At 39.6% G+C, this 15,547-nt stretch overlaps 1 protein-coding gene across 1 annotated transcript in view; it reads left to right on the top strand.

The window, feature by feature from the left end:
• The first annotated feature begins 347 nt into the window (after positions 1-347).
• TOX (thymocyte selection associated high mobility group box) overlaps positions 348-15,547 on the top strand; it is a 304,377-nt gene continuing 289,177 nt past the window's right edge. Inside the window, exon 1 of the mRNA XM_028533665.2 lies at positions 348-727. Coding sequence (XP_028389466.1) covers positions 626-727 — 102 coding nt within the window. The 5' untranslated portion in view covers positions 348-625. The remainder of the gene's footprint in view (positions 728-15,547) is intronic.

Genomic DNA, 15,547 nt, shown 5'->3' with positions numbered 1-15,547 from the left:
CTTCACCGCTCCTCCCTACTCCAGCTCCGGGCCTGAGCTGCAGCCTTCGGGCCTCAAGCAGCCCGCGTCCTGCGGTGCGCCCTAACCAGCACAGCCCCGGGCGCTCACCACCCCTCACGCCTTGTCCCCCTCTTATTTCTCCCCACCATCCCAGGCCTCCAAGGTGGAAAGAATAAACTAAAAGCAGATCAACTCAGAGACTCCAATAAAACGCCCAGTACCTAGAGCCCGAGCGCGAGCCCGTGTGCCCGGCGGCTAGGGGCGCGGGAGGCGGGGATGGGGGGGCGGGCGGGGGGACAATGAGCGCATGAAGTTACCTGCCCGGCGGCAGCGGCGGTGGTGGCGGCAGGGCCGGGAGGCGGCAGCGGAGCTGGCTGCGCTCTCGGCGCTGACGGGTGCGCGCCGCGGCTTGGGGGAGAGTTGAGCGCTTTTCCCCCCTCTTTTTTTCTTTCTTTTTTTTTTTTTCCCTCTTCTTCTTAAACAAACCGCAAACGGATGTGAGGGAAGGAAGGTGTTTCTTTTACTCCTGAGTCCAGACACCTCTCTCTGTTCCGTCTAAGCTTGTTTTGCTGCACACTTTTTTTAAAAGAGGAAAAGAAAAGGAGTTGCTTGATGTGAGAGTGAAATGGACGTAAGATTTTATCCACCTCCAGCTCAGCCAGCAGCTGCGCCCGACGCTCCCTGTCTGGGACCTTCTCCCTGCCTGGACCCCTACTATTGCAACAAGGTGAACGCTCTGCTTTTGTTTCCACCGTGTTCTCGCTGCTTGATCCCGGGAGGGGGGCGGCGGCGGCCGGGCCAGCTCCGCGGCCGGGCCGGTCCGCGGAGGCCAGTCCCGGGAGCGCTGGGCTCCCAACCCATTGCAGCCCAGCGTGCGTTTGGGTAGTAAATATTGTGGAGCGGCTCCGGGGGTTTGTCAAACACCGCGATTGTGCGGAAAGTGACACGATTTGCTCGGATTCTCTCCTTCCTGCTGTTCGCGACTAAGGATCCCTGCCTAGGTTTGCCGGGGGGCGCTTAAAAAAAATTAGAAGAAAACCACGGTATACTTTGGGGGTGTGTCTGGTGTCCGGGAACCAAGGCAGAGACTGAGAGAATTCAGTTTATTTTCCAGTTTCCCTTCTCCTTACCTCCCTCCCTCTCACGGGCAGCGGGGGCTCGTGGCACAGCTTCCCTGCTCGGGATTAGTTGCCAGGGGAGCAGCCGGGAGTCGGGGTGCCGGAACCCGGGAGACGCCTCCGCCCCCCGCGGAGAAAATTGCTCCACAACTCTTTTGTTTTCGAAAACCCGTTCTGGTGGTCGAGGCCGGTGTTGGGACTCCAGCCTGCGGGCCGGGACGCAGCGGGGGAGCCGAGTCTTGGGGCGGGGTGCGGGGGGGGACAGCTCCCATTTGGTTGGGGGCCTGCGCGCGGAAATTGCAAGTTTGTTCTGAGCGGGGCGAGCGCTTCAAGTTCACGTCCAAAGCTCCAGCACTCGGCACGGGGCTGGAGCAGGGTCCCAGGCTGGGCTGCACCCTCAGCCCCTTGACCCAGGCGCCAAGGCCGCTGGGCACCAGGACGAGGCTGACCCAGCTGGTGGCCCGGGGTGGGGGAGCCCGCCGGAGCTACTGCAGTGCTCCACTCGTCCCAAGGTTAGAGTAGTCAGAGGGTGCTTCTGGAGAGGGTTATCTCGGGGCTTCTCGAACTTTCATCCCCAAAAGGGAGGGTGCGTGGGGGCCGGTCTTCTTAGCGCAGCGTCGGGCCAAGGCCATCCCAGCCTTGGGCTTGTTGGACCTGTTTAAGCTGTCCCACTGGGTGGACGTCGGCGAGAAGAACTGAGTTCTCTGAAAGGCCGGGCAAACGGTTTAGATGCCCAGCTCCTGTTTGGTGGTAAACCTCCCTGATACTCAAAGCCCCTACAAGCAATTCCCTGTTGGCCCCTCAGTGAATTCCACTGGATAAATCGCTGGGACTCCCTAACATTTGCCCGGTGGCAAATTATCATCAAACAGCTTTTTTTTTAAACGTGATACAGAACAGAGGCTGCATCCTCAGTCCCCGGGCCCCCCACCACGCCACCGACATGTAGCCCCGAGTCTTGGTCAGTCGGGACGCGCGCGCACAACACACACACACACACACACACACGCACACGCACACACACACACAGAGCTGTGAGTTAAGTGAACCACAGATATCACCCCGTGGAGCTCCTAAATGCTGTGCACACTGCGAGTCCCAATAACACGGATGAGCTGTGTACCGATAATGTTTCAGCAAGTTTGAAACAAGGGAAATCTAGTCTCAGGGAAGGCAGAATGGCTTTTCATCACATAGGGAGCCCTTTAGCTCGAGGCAAGTTGGAAGGCAAGGGTAACTTTGGCAAGAGAAGTTTGTGTGCTGAAGTTTCATAATTAGTTGGTAACATAGTTCTTTTATTCTAAAATCAGTTTTGCCTTTATAAGCAAGCATTTTGTGTTTGTAACATTTTATATTGCTTACGGCACTATTACTAGTAAAAATAATAATAAAGTAGCTGTCCTCTCTTGGATAATAAAGACCTATTCCACGGTAGTAACCAAACCAAAAGGTCAGAACCATTTTGGCAATGAAACTGGACACATCTTATTAAATTTATCAGTGATTTTAGGCTCCAAAAAGAGAGTAATGACTTGGATACAAGTTTCAGTTGTAATTCTTGAGATAGTAGGGTCAAATTTCATTTAAAAACTAAATGCTTTGGAAAATCAAGGATTACTTCAATATATTAAATCATTTCCTAGTTAAGTGCTTCAAATAATTTTAGTGAGTTGTGCTGTGAATTGAATAAATTAATTTAGAAAGTCTTCAGAATTTCTTTACCAGCTCACTGAAGTTCCTTTTAAGTCACTCGCTGTATGAGGAGCAAACTGTTCTTTTTAAATGCAAATTAGCCACCCTTTCTATAGACTAGTTGCAAGTCTTCTATTTAACTTATCCAGGGAATAATGGATTTTTAAAGATGCAAAGTCATAAGATGTACTTGTCATAGTAGGAAGAGACTTCATGGAAATGCTTCTTGCAGGATGTTTTTTCCTGCCCTTTTCTGTGTAGCAGTACTGAGCCAGATTATATTAAATGTCCAGAATAGGTTTTCTAGGCCCCAGAAAGCCCAGGTACTAGTATTTCCTACTCCATCATGATTACCACTGGTACAAAATTTCTGTCTAGCTCCACATTTTTAATTGCTTCAAATGTAGTCAACTAGCTTCATTTGTGCAATGACTCCGTGGATTTGCAGGGATCTGAGGGATGGACAGAAGTTTGGATGAGATGAAATAAGAAATCTGTCTCTACATTTAGCAAAAACAAGTTGCAACAGACTTCCTTAAAAGAGACAAGCCTGTAATGTAAACCTTGTCTCTTTCAGATGTGCAATGAATACGTAGCTCATTACAAGAAACAGTCACTTTGTCAGGTTATTTGTTTTTAATAGGGTGATAAGATCATAAATTACTAATTATCTTTATTTTAAATCTGTCAACACTTAAAGTTGGTACCTAAATCCCTGCAGAACGAGTATCTCTCTGTGCTTCAATATGATGCAGTTGTAGCTAAAGTTTCTCCAGTCCCCTTTTTTCAATGTCAGAACAGACCCTAATAGAGAAAATGAATATCCTCTTCCTGAAGCTTTTCTAAACTCACTTGTGATGGTTTTACTCTGCTAACACTTTCTAGCACTGCTGCTCTATAGACTGTCAAAATACCACTTATATTTTTCAGTTAATGAACTCTGTAGGAGGAATTTTGTGGAAGCAGTTTAGCTAGTATTGCACATTACTGTGCAAAACTGACCTCCATTTTCACATAGCCCATTGCAGGAGAAAAGTGAGAACAATGTGAATGATGTTAGTTATGGCAACTGTGTGAGGAATCTCTTATACAAACAGCCAGAACGGATGGCATGTTGCTGTATATAGGTCAGCCTTTGAATGCAGTGCAGCTCATAGACTGGACAGAAGCATGTAGGCTGGAAGTCACAGTCTTCACCTCTTGCAACTTAAAGCATGTTAATTCACACATTGAGAAGTGGGTACCACAGTGGTGTTTCATCTGATTAAGACCATTTTAAGTAACATTGTATCCCTTACTTGAATTGAATGTTACAAAAAGAAACTGTATTATAGGAGCTCACAATGGGAGTTCAGTAGTAAAATACAGTCCAATTTTTTGTTCTAGTTGAGGATGTCAGAGCATCAGTTTAAATATATACCTACCGAGTAATAACAGTTCCTTTCAGTTTCTTAGTGCAGTGTCATTTCTGAAGATTGTTTTCACTGATTTTATGCTAAATTGGGACAAAGAAATGGCACTTTTTCATTTTTACAATGATGCGATGTGTTCAGTTATTGCTCAGTATCTGCCCACATAAGGAGTAGTAATACAATTATGTTATGACATGGCTAATGACAGGGATGCTGACCTCTGCCAGCAGTGGGAGAGGAAATAATGGTCTTTACTGTTCTCAGTGGTTGCTTTTGTAGAATCAGGTCCTGAATCTTTCTTTGGTTGATTTAGACACAGGGAGGTCCAAAACACAAACCCATGCTTAAGACTAGCTATATATAAAGAATAATGGGCATTTGGTATATTGGGCTTTCGTTGTGAAATGAGGAGGGACTATGTATAATCTTTTCATGTAAACATTGGAGGAAGGACTTATTTGTGATGAACTCTGCATTAAAATGTCAGGGTTAACATTAGACATCTGATAACTTTTGAGAAAAACAAGATTCATTACCCTCTCTGCAAAATCTCCTTTGAGCTTATTTTTCCATTTAGAGTATTATGCAATGTACTTTCGTATGGCAAAACTCATCATATGTAAAATACAGGGTTTACAAGGACATTAGGATAGAGTCATTATTTCTAGTTTAATTAGTAAATGTAAGAAAATGGACAAGAATGGGAGGAGGAGGAGGAAGAAGGGGAGGGTTATAAGCAATTTAGTGCATCATGCTTGATTAATTTCCTATTCACCTTCATAACTTCTAGGACTTCAAGAAATTCATAGTTGATACTTTGGACATCATTAGTATAATTAAAACTCCCTTGGGAGTTCTATTAGCTGGCGTCTTTCATAAGTTTTTAGGTCTTTAAATATGTTTTAAGTGAATTTATAGACAAGAAATTGCATAAACCAAGCAATCATATGGCTCTGGCCACTCAATCACATATCACACAAAAACCCCAAATGTAGCTATCTTGACTTTGTGGTATACATTAGTGTCAGAAATTTCCATTTTAAATAATTATGCAAAAGTGAGAATTATGAGCTTTGGGGAAATCTAATATTATTTAACATGGTTTCATATTCTTCCAGTTTATTGTATGTTTTAAAAGTTACTGAATGGTAATATTAAGGAGCATATTGATATTTTGCTTAGCTAGAAAAACTAAACTGATATTTAATATTATTTAGTTGACTGCTTAGTATAGAATTTTTTAAATGATGTGATTGCAAAGGACTTAAGAACAGAGGAAAGAAGTAAGGCAGTTGAAACTAGAAGAAGAAGGGAAAGTTCCAAGTTTAACAATTCCTGTTTGAGAACCAAAACTGGGTATCAAATTTTGGTTTTGGTATGTGGGACTATTTCATGTTATCATACTTTTTTGTTTTTGAAATAGGCTCAATTCAACAAAGGGATAACTTAGAGAAATGGAGTGGGACATTGTATTTAACTGTGAAAAAGTTTTTTTTTCTAGTGCTTTCCAACATTTGGTTAGGGTACTAGAAAGCTGAAAAGACCCTGGGGATATTTTCCAACTGCTGGTGACTCTTCCTGTCTAGATGGATGCCTTCTCTCAGCAGCAAGTCTGTCCATAGTGCCTCTTGCCTCCTCTCCTTTTCTCCTCCCCAAACACCCCCATCCCTGGAACAACCCACCCCCTTGCTTTTCTCCTCTAAAATCTTCATCTGCACCTGGGAGGTCTGTACTCTCTACTCTGAATTTCCTCCCTTTCCCCAGGTTCTTGACTCCCATTGTGTTTATCTTGGCTGCCATACTCCCTTTTCTGCTCATCAAATGTTATCATTACCATGTGAACAACTCTATTCTTCCTCCTGTACCTGACCTTATTTTTGGTTAAGACAGTTTGGATCTGCCAGGTCTTAGGCCCATATCCACTTTTCAAAATCCTGAATTAAGCTGTTCTCCTTGTCCCCAGTTCCCCCATCTGAGTGAGTGATGTAGGGTCATACAGTCACAGACCAAGGAAACAGATATGATGCTAAGGGGAAAAATAACTATGGTGGATATTTCTAATCTCTTATAATTTGCCCACATTTTATACACAGTGCATATAGAGCTTGGAAACAGTTCCTTGAACATCCCTTCTCAGTGAGAAATCTTTATTTACACACTAAAATAGTATGAGAGGGAGACTGTGATCACCTTATCTTTAGCTGGCATGCAGTAAGTTAGGTGAGTTACAATTACAGTAACCATCAGTAAGGGTTAGCCTACTTCTGTGTTCCTATCAGAATATGCAGAGATACCTCAAATGGGAAAACTGGACATGCAGAACTTATTTAACTGATGAAATTTAGATACTTACTGTCCTACACTTTAGCCCTCTGAATGTTGAATTCAAGGGTTCTGGAAGACATAAAGTAGGATATTTATGTTATATCCCAATAAAAATGAAATGTAATTATCATGACTTGATTAAATTCTATCAATTACATTTGAAAATGTTATCATTTAAGATAAAACTTGTATTGTATACAGTCAAATCCAAGGATCCAAAACATGTACCTTGAGGAGAAAACAAGATTGTAATAAACCATACTTACTGAATACTGCAACCACAGGAATCAGAACAGTATTTCCTGCTCACAAGAAGCTTCCATGTTCTTCTACAGAGAAGAACTATAGTTCTTGCCTGCAAGAAGCATTCCATCCGAATGTGTGAAGGCCGCCTTATTTCAACTGAATTCAAACAAAACTTCAATGTGGGAATATTTACTTTTACTGATTTTAAAGATAATTTCTTTCGTTTCATTTACTTCCACTTTGATGTTATTGATCTGTTTTCACTGCATCTTTTTCTTTGAAGGTGTACTTTTCAGAGTCAGATATCTGTGGTCTGTATTGGTTGATAGGACCAGCAGTAGACAGTGAATTGCACTAAATGGACTGCCTACTAGGAAAACTGCAATGCCAAGATGATTCAGCTAACATCTGCCCTAATGAATTTAGCATTTTTTGTTTGTTTTAAGCCACACATGCCAAAATTTGTACTGAAGAGCAATTTCTTATTAAAAACAGTTGAGTTATGAGCTGCTTAGAAATGTGGTTTATAATGGAAGTGCCAACAGACTGTTAATTATAGCAGTTCTTCCATAATACTTTGAGACATGGCATTCACATTAACCTGCATGAGTTTTTCCTGGTTATAACGTGTTTGTCCCTATAGAATGACTTTGAAAATGGGAACATTGTATTATTGCTCTGTACTTGGATGTCGGTGGTGCAGCAGAAAAGCCCAGAGGAAGGATAACGCCAGAAAGAAGCCCCTGCTCTTTCATGCCAGGACACACCAACATTTTCCTAGACCCCTTCAAGCAAGTTTGCCTTACTTGGTTAAAAATTTTAAAGTTAACTTCTGAAAACTATCTTTAGATTTCCATTTTACTCATGAAAAATGATCACTGACACATATTTATAGTAGTAAAGGTCATGAAAACAATGTCACTAATAATGCTTTTCTGTTTGTCCATTTTTCACTTTGGATTTTTAAATGGTTCTGCTTTAGCCAAGTATTTATTGTTTTTCATTCCAGAATTATGTGTTTTTATGAAACTGTCTTGAAAGGACTCCTAATCAAACTAAAGCTATGGTTGGTTGATAAGAAGCTCTACTAGTGGCCAAAAAAATATAAAGTATGTTGAGATACTATGTAGACCTACAATATATACTTATCCGACCCACAGTATTGGCAATGTCGGCTTCTGCATAAAAAGTCTCTAAAATCCTATCTAGGGGTGACCCAGCCAGAGAAATAGGGTTGTGTGTGTGTGTGTGTGTGTGTGTGTGTAAGTGTGTGTTTGATGTGTTTCTCATGGTCCTGGATATATTTCTAGCCATAAATACATAAGAATTGATCATAAATGGCAGAATCTATCAATGTGTACAAGAATAATAAGGGAAATCATAGTAGGAATTAACTAGTAGGAATGTCTCATTAGCACTCATTTTGAGAAATGTAGCCATGTTTTACAGGCAGAGATGTTTTCCACCATAGTGGGACTTTAATCGGGCACATTATTACCTAGTAAAGAAGACTCAAGAGCTAGATCTTTCTAAGGAAAACCATAGGCCTTTCTTAAGAAAGGACTTCTTTTTGTTGAAGATTTGAGGTAAAAACTGAGGGCTGTTGGAGCTGTGTTGACTTACTCCAAAGGCAACATAAATAGACCTGTGAAAGGACATGATTCCCTTTCCTTTTTCTTTAGAAGCCTTTGTTCTATGTCTGGTAAAAGTTCTGACACTAAAACCTTAATCCATCTGTGTCCCAATCCTGCCCACTAGGGAAAATTATTTATATGTGTATCAAGAAGCCTTATGAGAATTAAGGAGTCGTCAGAGGTAGGTTATTTTGAAATTCTGTGGTGAAAGACATTCAAAAATTCAAATAATGATAGATGTTAGCGAAATACTGTATTCTCAGCTCATTTCTTCTATTTCTGCTACCCCAGTAGAATAAATGTGTTTTCCAAAGTTGTAGACTAGTGATTCTTTCAGCAAGGGATAACCTTTCTAGAAGGTCAGAGGTGAACTTGGGAAAAGGGTGTGTGGCTATAGTCTGTAATCTCCCTGCCTCAGATATCGATAATCGTCCCCCTCAGGGGGCCTCTTTTTCTCTCTCTATGTTGAGAGCCAATGCACCTAATGAGAGATGCTGCTAGTGGGAGCTGTTGCCTGTTTTGCACTAGAAGAAGATACCCTAAAAGTTGAAAATAACTGCTACAGGGGGAAATGCCCTCTTGTAGTTCCTGACCTCAGGGAAGCAAACTCGCCCCTCTGTGCCTTCCTCTGACATAAGGGTCAGAGATGTGAAATACAATGTGCAAGATTAATTAGCAAATGAACCAACTGGATCTGAAAGATAGTCCAATTACACTGAAAGCATATCTGTGTACCACCTGATTTCCTTAAGTCTTTTAACTCAATTAAGTGGCTAATTTTAAAAAATGATGGGTAAAGTGTAATGTGCATTGGCATCCTTATACCATTGTAAAACCCAGTTCTTTTCTATGCCAATATTCCTGAGCCTAAAAAATGCCAGTAACAATTGTATAAAGAGAAATGTTAATAATAAAGAGGTAGGATAACCTTTCAACAAAAAAGTATATTTTATTGTTTGACAGATGCAGTCATGAACATTAATCATAGAAACCTGCAGATAGTAGAAGCTTAATATCAAAGCTAATGATTTATTTTATGTTAATGACTTTCTGCCAGGGCATAAAAGACTCTTCATAATGGACTCTCTGTGCTGTGTTCAGTTACTAAGGCTAATGGGATAATCTTTTCTCTCCCCAAATTAAGCTTTTTTTGAAATAAATTATGCTGTTATTTTTCAAGGTAACTCTCAAAAATTTACTGCAAAACTAATCTTTTAAGAACCGCTTAGGAAATAAAGCAGAAGAAAAATTCCAAAGCAGCTTTTCTAGTTCATGAGCAGTTTTATTTAATTAGAAAAAGTTTGCATGTATGCTAATATCCCTGAACTTGTAATGCCAAACAATTTTAAAGTCAGCCTTCAGCGATGCAGTCTGCCTTTAAAACTCTGCCCCTGTGAGGACGACCCACCACGGAACGTGTTTTTGTCGATTCCCAGACAATAATGAGCTGAGTGGTAGTAAAACACTGGGTTGTTCACTGGGAAGTTTTAAAAATCGTGTTTACAATTAGTTATAACCAACATTATATTTCAATAAGAGATAATTTGCCTACTAAAGTTCACATAATGTGCTAATCTCATCTAATGGTTAATAAAGACCTCCTCCCTCACTCCCTTGATGGCTATAAAAGGCTATTATATAGGGCTGGGCAAAAGTAGGTTTACAGTTCTAGTTGTTCACAGGGAAAATAATACAAGAATGAATAAATAATAATACAAGAATACACTGTGTTTTGCCTACTTACCACTGTGAACCTACCTTTGCCCCACCCTGTAATCATGGCAGCGGTTCAGGTGCAGCTGCTGTGTGTTAATCATGCATCATTGTCCCGCTAATAAACACCCGCAAGTCAGCACCCCTCAGAACCTACACCACCTATGCTCTTTCCACAATATTTAGTCACACATTCAAAGCATATCTGTTCATTTCCCTTAGCCTCACAGTCAGTTAATGCCCCTCCAAGCTGCTTGTGTGATAAAGATTTTGTTACCTAAGCTAGGTCATAGAGGAGATGAATATATATTTAAACTAATTTTCCCCCGTGCACACGTTTCCATTTACACACTCATTGACTAAATCAGTGTAGGATTGTGGTCGCCAGAAACCCCTTTTTATAGTTGAGTAGATGTATTCCAAACGAGAATGTTTTCAGATTTTACATGTTGTTTAAGGAGATGTTTGGAAGCAAAACAACTTTTCGATAACCAGAATCATTCAAAGTAAACCGAGTGAATTGGGAAATGAGAAGGGATGTTTAAAATCTAAACAGACAGGACTTGGTGTTAGTTTATAAACCTGATACAGTAGTAAAATATTATTTGCTTGATTGTTCTTTAGGCATGGGAAAGCAATAATAGCAAAAGCTCCTTTAAACCATATTTTCTGCACACAAAGAACATATTCATGTGGGATTTCCATTTTGCCACAAAATCGTGCAAATCAATATGCCAGCACTTATCTGCATTAAAATTTGGTAGACAATTTCTAGGCATAGTAGTAGTGTGGTTTTCCTGACACCCTTGCTTAGTGTTTAAGGTAATTCTTGCTTTTGTGTGCTCAGAGAGAAGCCAAAATGTTAAGTGAACAAGGCCTCATTTTCTCATCTTGTATTATTGTCTCCTGTTTTCTGTGACTCATTTTGATAACCCTGTGTGTGTGTGTCTTCTTCCTCATGATTTAAGAACCTTACATGTTTTAAGAGAAGGGAAAGAAAGGAAACTCAACTGTTTCCATCATCAGTAGAAATGCAAAAGGCAAACTAGTGGGCGGAGCTTCTATTTGTGCTGCACATAACATACAATGGTACATTTGTCATGCTTTAAATATATAATGCCTACAATAAAATATGTACAGGCGCAGTTGTGATCTATGAAGTTCCTGGCTCCAGTGTCATTGTTTGTAGTCTCTACGGTTGTCATACATTGTTCTTTGCACATCATACCCTTACAGCAGAATTTGACACAATTTCTAGCTTTCAGCCCTGCACCATTTTTACTGCACAATATACATGAGTTTGACAGGGTGTGTTGAGGAAAACTCTGGCAAGCAATTGATATTTTGAAGTGGCAAGCGTTTCAGCAGCTGCCTGCTTGTGAAAAAGGAATGATAAGATATACTGTATTGTTAGTTTCAGGGAAAGCATTAAGGTTTAAGCTCTGTAAAAATGTACACATTATTCGTCAGTGGTGAAGCAAGTCTTTTATGTTTTTCAGAGCTTAGCTCCTGGCTGATGTGAACTAGCATGACATTGGTCAGTAAATGAATAGGAGTACTTTGAATTTGAACTGCTGCCAATTTTGCACCAACAAAGGAACTGACAAAAGAAAGATTTTATGTGAAATGCAAAGCACACACAATGTCTTGGGGGTGGGGAAAAAGAAGGAGAGAGAAAGAGAGAAACCCACACAGAATATTCTTCCACCCATACTTGTAAGGATACCAAATAGTTAAAATACATCCATTTTTCATGGCTCATCAGCTACAACCTAAGCTGTTTTATCTAATGTCCTTTAAAAACCTGTTGTATACAATAGGCTTTTAGAAGATGTTCATATGGAATTTAGAGTGTTTTTCTAAATATCACACTGTGCCCTGAAGGCCTGTTGGCAGAATATCAGAGTTGCCCACTGCTGGAGTCCCCAGCTCTCTCTCTATCTGGTAGTGGGAAATTGTAGTTTAATCAGTTATGGCACTTTCAGTGTGTAACGTTCATTAGCAAGGCAATTTGTCATGACTGCTAATGGTCAGGATGCATCTGCTCTCTCAGTTACAGAGCATGATAAGGAAGAAGACATATTTCAATATCTGATAGTATTAACTTGTTTCAAATTTGTAATCCAAGGTTAGTTGCTCAAAACAGACACAGCAGCAGATTAACAAGCATCCTATATTCAATTTTACTGCGCCCTGTTTTTATGGATTTATGACTTTAAAGCACACTAATGTGCTATTATGAAGGGCACAGTCTTTGATTAGATGTTCAACAGAAACTAAGTTATGAGCAGAACCTTCTAAGTTATCAAGCCTTCTGGGTTCATCTGGAAAGAATTTATGTGCATAATATTTTCTATAGAGCTCCATAAATTGGAAGGCTTGATACATGCAGTATTTCTGACATGCTAAATATTCTTTTTTTAATTCTTTATACTTTTTTATTGACTTTATTGAGGTAAAACTGGTTAATAAAATTATATAGCTTTCAGGTGTACAATTCTATAATACATCAACTATATATTGTAAATATTTTTCTTGTGATTAAAAAAGTCACTTTCCCATTGCTTTATAAACTGATTAGTCACTTTTCAAGTGAGATTAGAGTCTGATCCATTTTAAAAGTTTTAAAATCCTAGTGAAAAACTTCAGAATGAATTAGAAACGTCACATTTCTGCCCAGTGAACTGCTTTATAAGATCATTGTTCATTGTTCTCAACGGGAAAAGTTAAAAAGATTCCCCTGTTGAGAAGGCTACGATTTTTATATATCTCATATTTTCTAGATATTACATCACATGGATTGCCATACAAAATCTTTCTGACACATTTTCATTTTTAATGAAAGGCCCTAAAATTCAGAACATAATGATTTCTTAGAAACGGAACCTAATCTTGGTAAAAAAAAAATTTATTCTTGCTAGAAACAAAAGCTGTTACTGTTTAAGTTCCTGTTGAGCGGTTAGTTGGTACGCTTCGCTGAATGTTGTCAAAAAGGCTTTCCCCATGATTGACAACCCGGCAGGAATGTGAATGGAGATTTTAATTGCGTATCATGTGTGCATATCAGAGGGAGTGAATTCATGACTCTGCTTAGCTCCATATCTCTACTGGTCAGCCGTGCCAAAAAATGCGCTTTTATGTGCAATTTTTCCAAAAAGAGAAAGGTGTATGTGTCCTGAAGTCATTCGTTATTCATTTCTGAAGTGAAACACTTGTGTTCCTTTAGTCTCGGAGTTTGAAAGTGGTACAAAAATCCATTTTGAGATTTCGTTCTTTAACTCTTTGCACCAATACTTGGATGATGTAAATTCTTTTCAGTTACAAGTTGGGAGAAGCCTGCCAGAACATATTTTTCTTATGGCACTTGTTATATGAAGAGTGTTTGTCTTTCATTCTTTCTTTTTTTCCCCCTAAAGAGTACTTTGAAAAGAAAGAAACAAATGTAAGCTAGGGAAAATTTTACTGAGGTCAATTGCCTTTCTATAACTTGAAATCTTTAGAAAAGGCCTGGGGGTGGGTGGGTGGAGAAGAAAGGATATATTTCTGAGAGGTGGAAGGTTCATAAAATGGTGTCTAAAGTTTCATTAATTTTATATCTGAATTTTGGTTAAAATAGTGTTTATTGTAAAATGACATTACTAAGTATGTGAATGTTCATTTCTTGGAAAAATGACTCCTCTGCTGAAAACTTAAAGGTCAAAGATCAGTTTCTGCTATCACCTCTTTGCCAAGAAGCAATGGTGATGATATACCATTTATCTTATTGAGATATCTAAACCCAATACATGTGAGATTTTCAGAGTGGGGCAAAACTTACTCTGTTAGGTAACTTGGGCTACAATAACCCCCAGACTGGTCAGGAACTTATTAATGGAAAAGAAAAAGGTGTGTGATGAATATGCTATACATAATTTTTCATTTGATAGGGTGTGAAAATTTGGAACTTGGATTGTAAATTTAGCATATAGCTACTTTTCTGTGTCATTTTGAATAGGTGAGAAAAAGATTAGTGCCAGGGTCATTTTAAATATAGCGATAGTAATGAGTAGGATGATGTTGAAAAGATGGTGACTTTATAGCCTGAGGATATCCCACAGGACTTGACTTTGTTCTAGGCTCTAATATGTTATCTCAACACATTTTAGAACATATCAAATTGCAGGCTGATGATTCAGCCCTTAATATAGTGTGCAGTTCAGGGTGATTGCTATATGAAGGTGCTACTGTACCTTTAAAATGCTAAAGAAGAAAAATTGATTTTATTTAAAAAATTTAACTTTATGTATGAGGTGACATTTTTCTAATGTTATGGAAGACTATTTTGTACTTTATACTGAGAGCTCAGGCAAGGAAAAATCTATTTACAAAATGAAAAAACCTGCTCAGCTGAATGCATTTCACTTTTAAAGATGATATTCTGGTAATGAACTTTATCAAGCAGAGAACATTTCAGTAAAAGTATTAAAGTAGTTCCTATTTCGGTTGCTTCACTTAAGGCTGTGTCACTGTTTTCATTATAACTTCTTATTTTCAGGTAGCTCTAATGCAGTCCCCATACAAATATTTGCACAGGGATGAAATGAGAATATTTTAGCTTAGAAATAGGGTTTTTTATTTGGCATGCACTTCTAAAGGAGCTTTGGGCTTTGTTAATAAGGCACATTTAATTCATTTTTAGAAATCGAAAAGCATTTACTGAACACCAACTGTGTGCAAAGGCCTATGCTAAGTGTTAAGGGGGGCGGGGTGCTGGGAGAGGCACAGAGATGAGTAAACTGGGGACCCTGCCTCCACATGGCTAATCAAGAGAGGAATACAAATAACCATAACACCGCTGTAGTATAACTGATGTGATATGAAGTCTATGGTCAACGTGCTTTGGGGCAAAGAAGAAGTAATGAATTGAAGTGAGGAAATCCCGAGTTGCTTCCTGGAGGAAATGGCACTTCAATTAGCCTTAAAACTTGGGCAATGGTTACGGGGAAAGTTCTAGTTTTTAAATTATTTTTTAGACTTTCTACTTCTCTTCAAAATCACTTGAGGAAACTTAAAATGAGAAGGAACATATACAGTAAGACTAATATTATTAGTATTAACACAGAATGTTCTAGCCAGGAAACAGCGATGCATATTTCTTAGCTTAGGTGTTATCACTAGAATTTAACATTAGATTTGGCTCTGTCTTTCTCAGAGTCAGGGCAAAATATAAACACATTGGGTGACAAAATGTTGATATCTGAGAACACATGAACACTAACTATTCATGAGCAAAAAGTTTTTCCCTAAGTAAAAGACTGCGACAGACATAAAATGAGGAAATGTGTGGAGGTGAGATATCGAGAGGTATCTGAGCAGAAATCTGATGTGTCTGGGCTGAGACTGAGCTATCTGTAGTGAGAAATGGAAC

This window comes from Phyllostomus discolor, chromosome 7, assembly GCF_004126475.2.
Source record: "Phyllostomus discolor isolate MPI-MPIP mPhyDis1 chromosome 7, mPhyDis1.pri.v3, whole genome shotgun sequence".
Classification (NCBI taxonomy): domain Eukaryota; kingdom Metazoa; phylum Chordata; class Mammalia; order Chiroptera; family Phyllostomidae; genus Phyllostomus; species Phyllostomus discolor.
The sequence above is the reverse complement of the archived record's forward strand: the minus strand, read 5'-3'. Positions and strand labels throughout refer to the sequence as shown.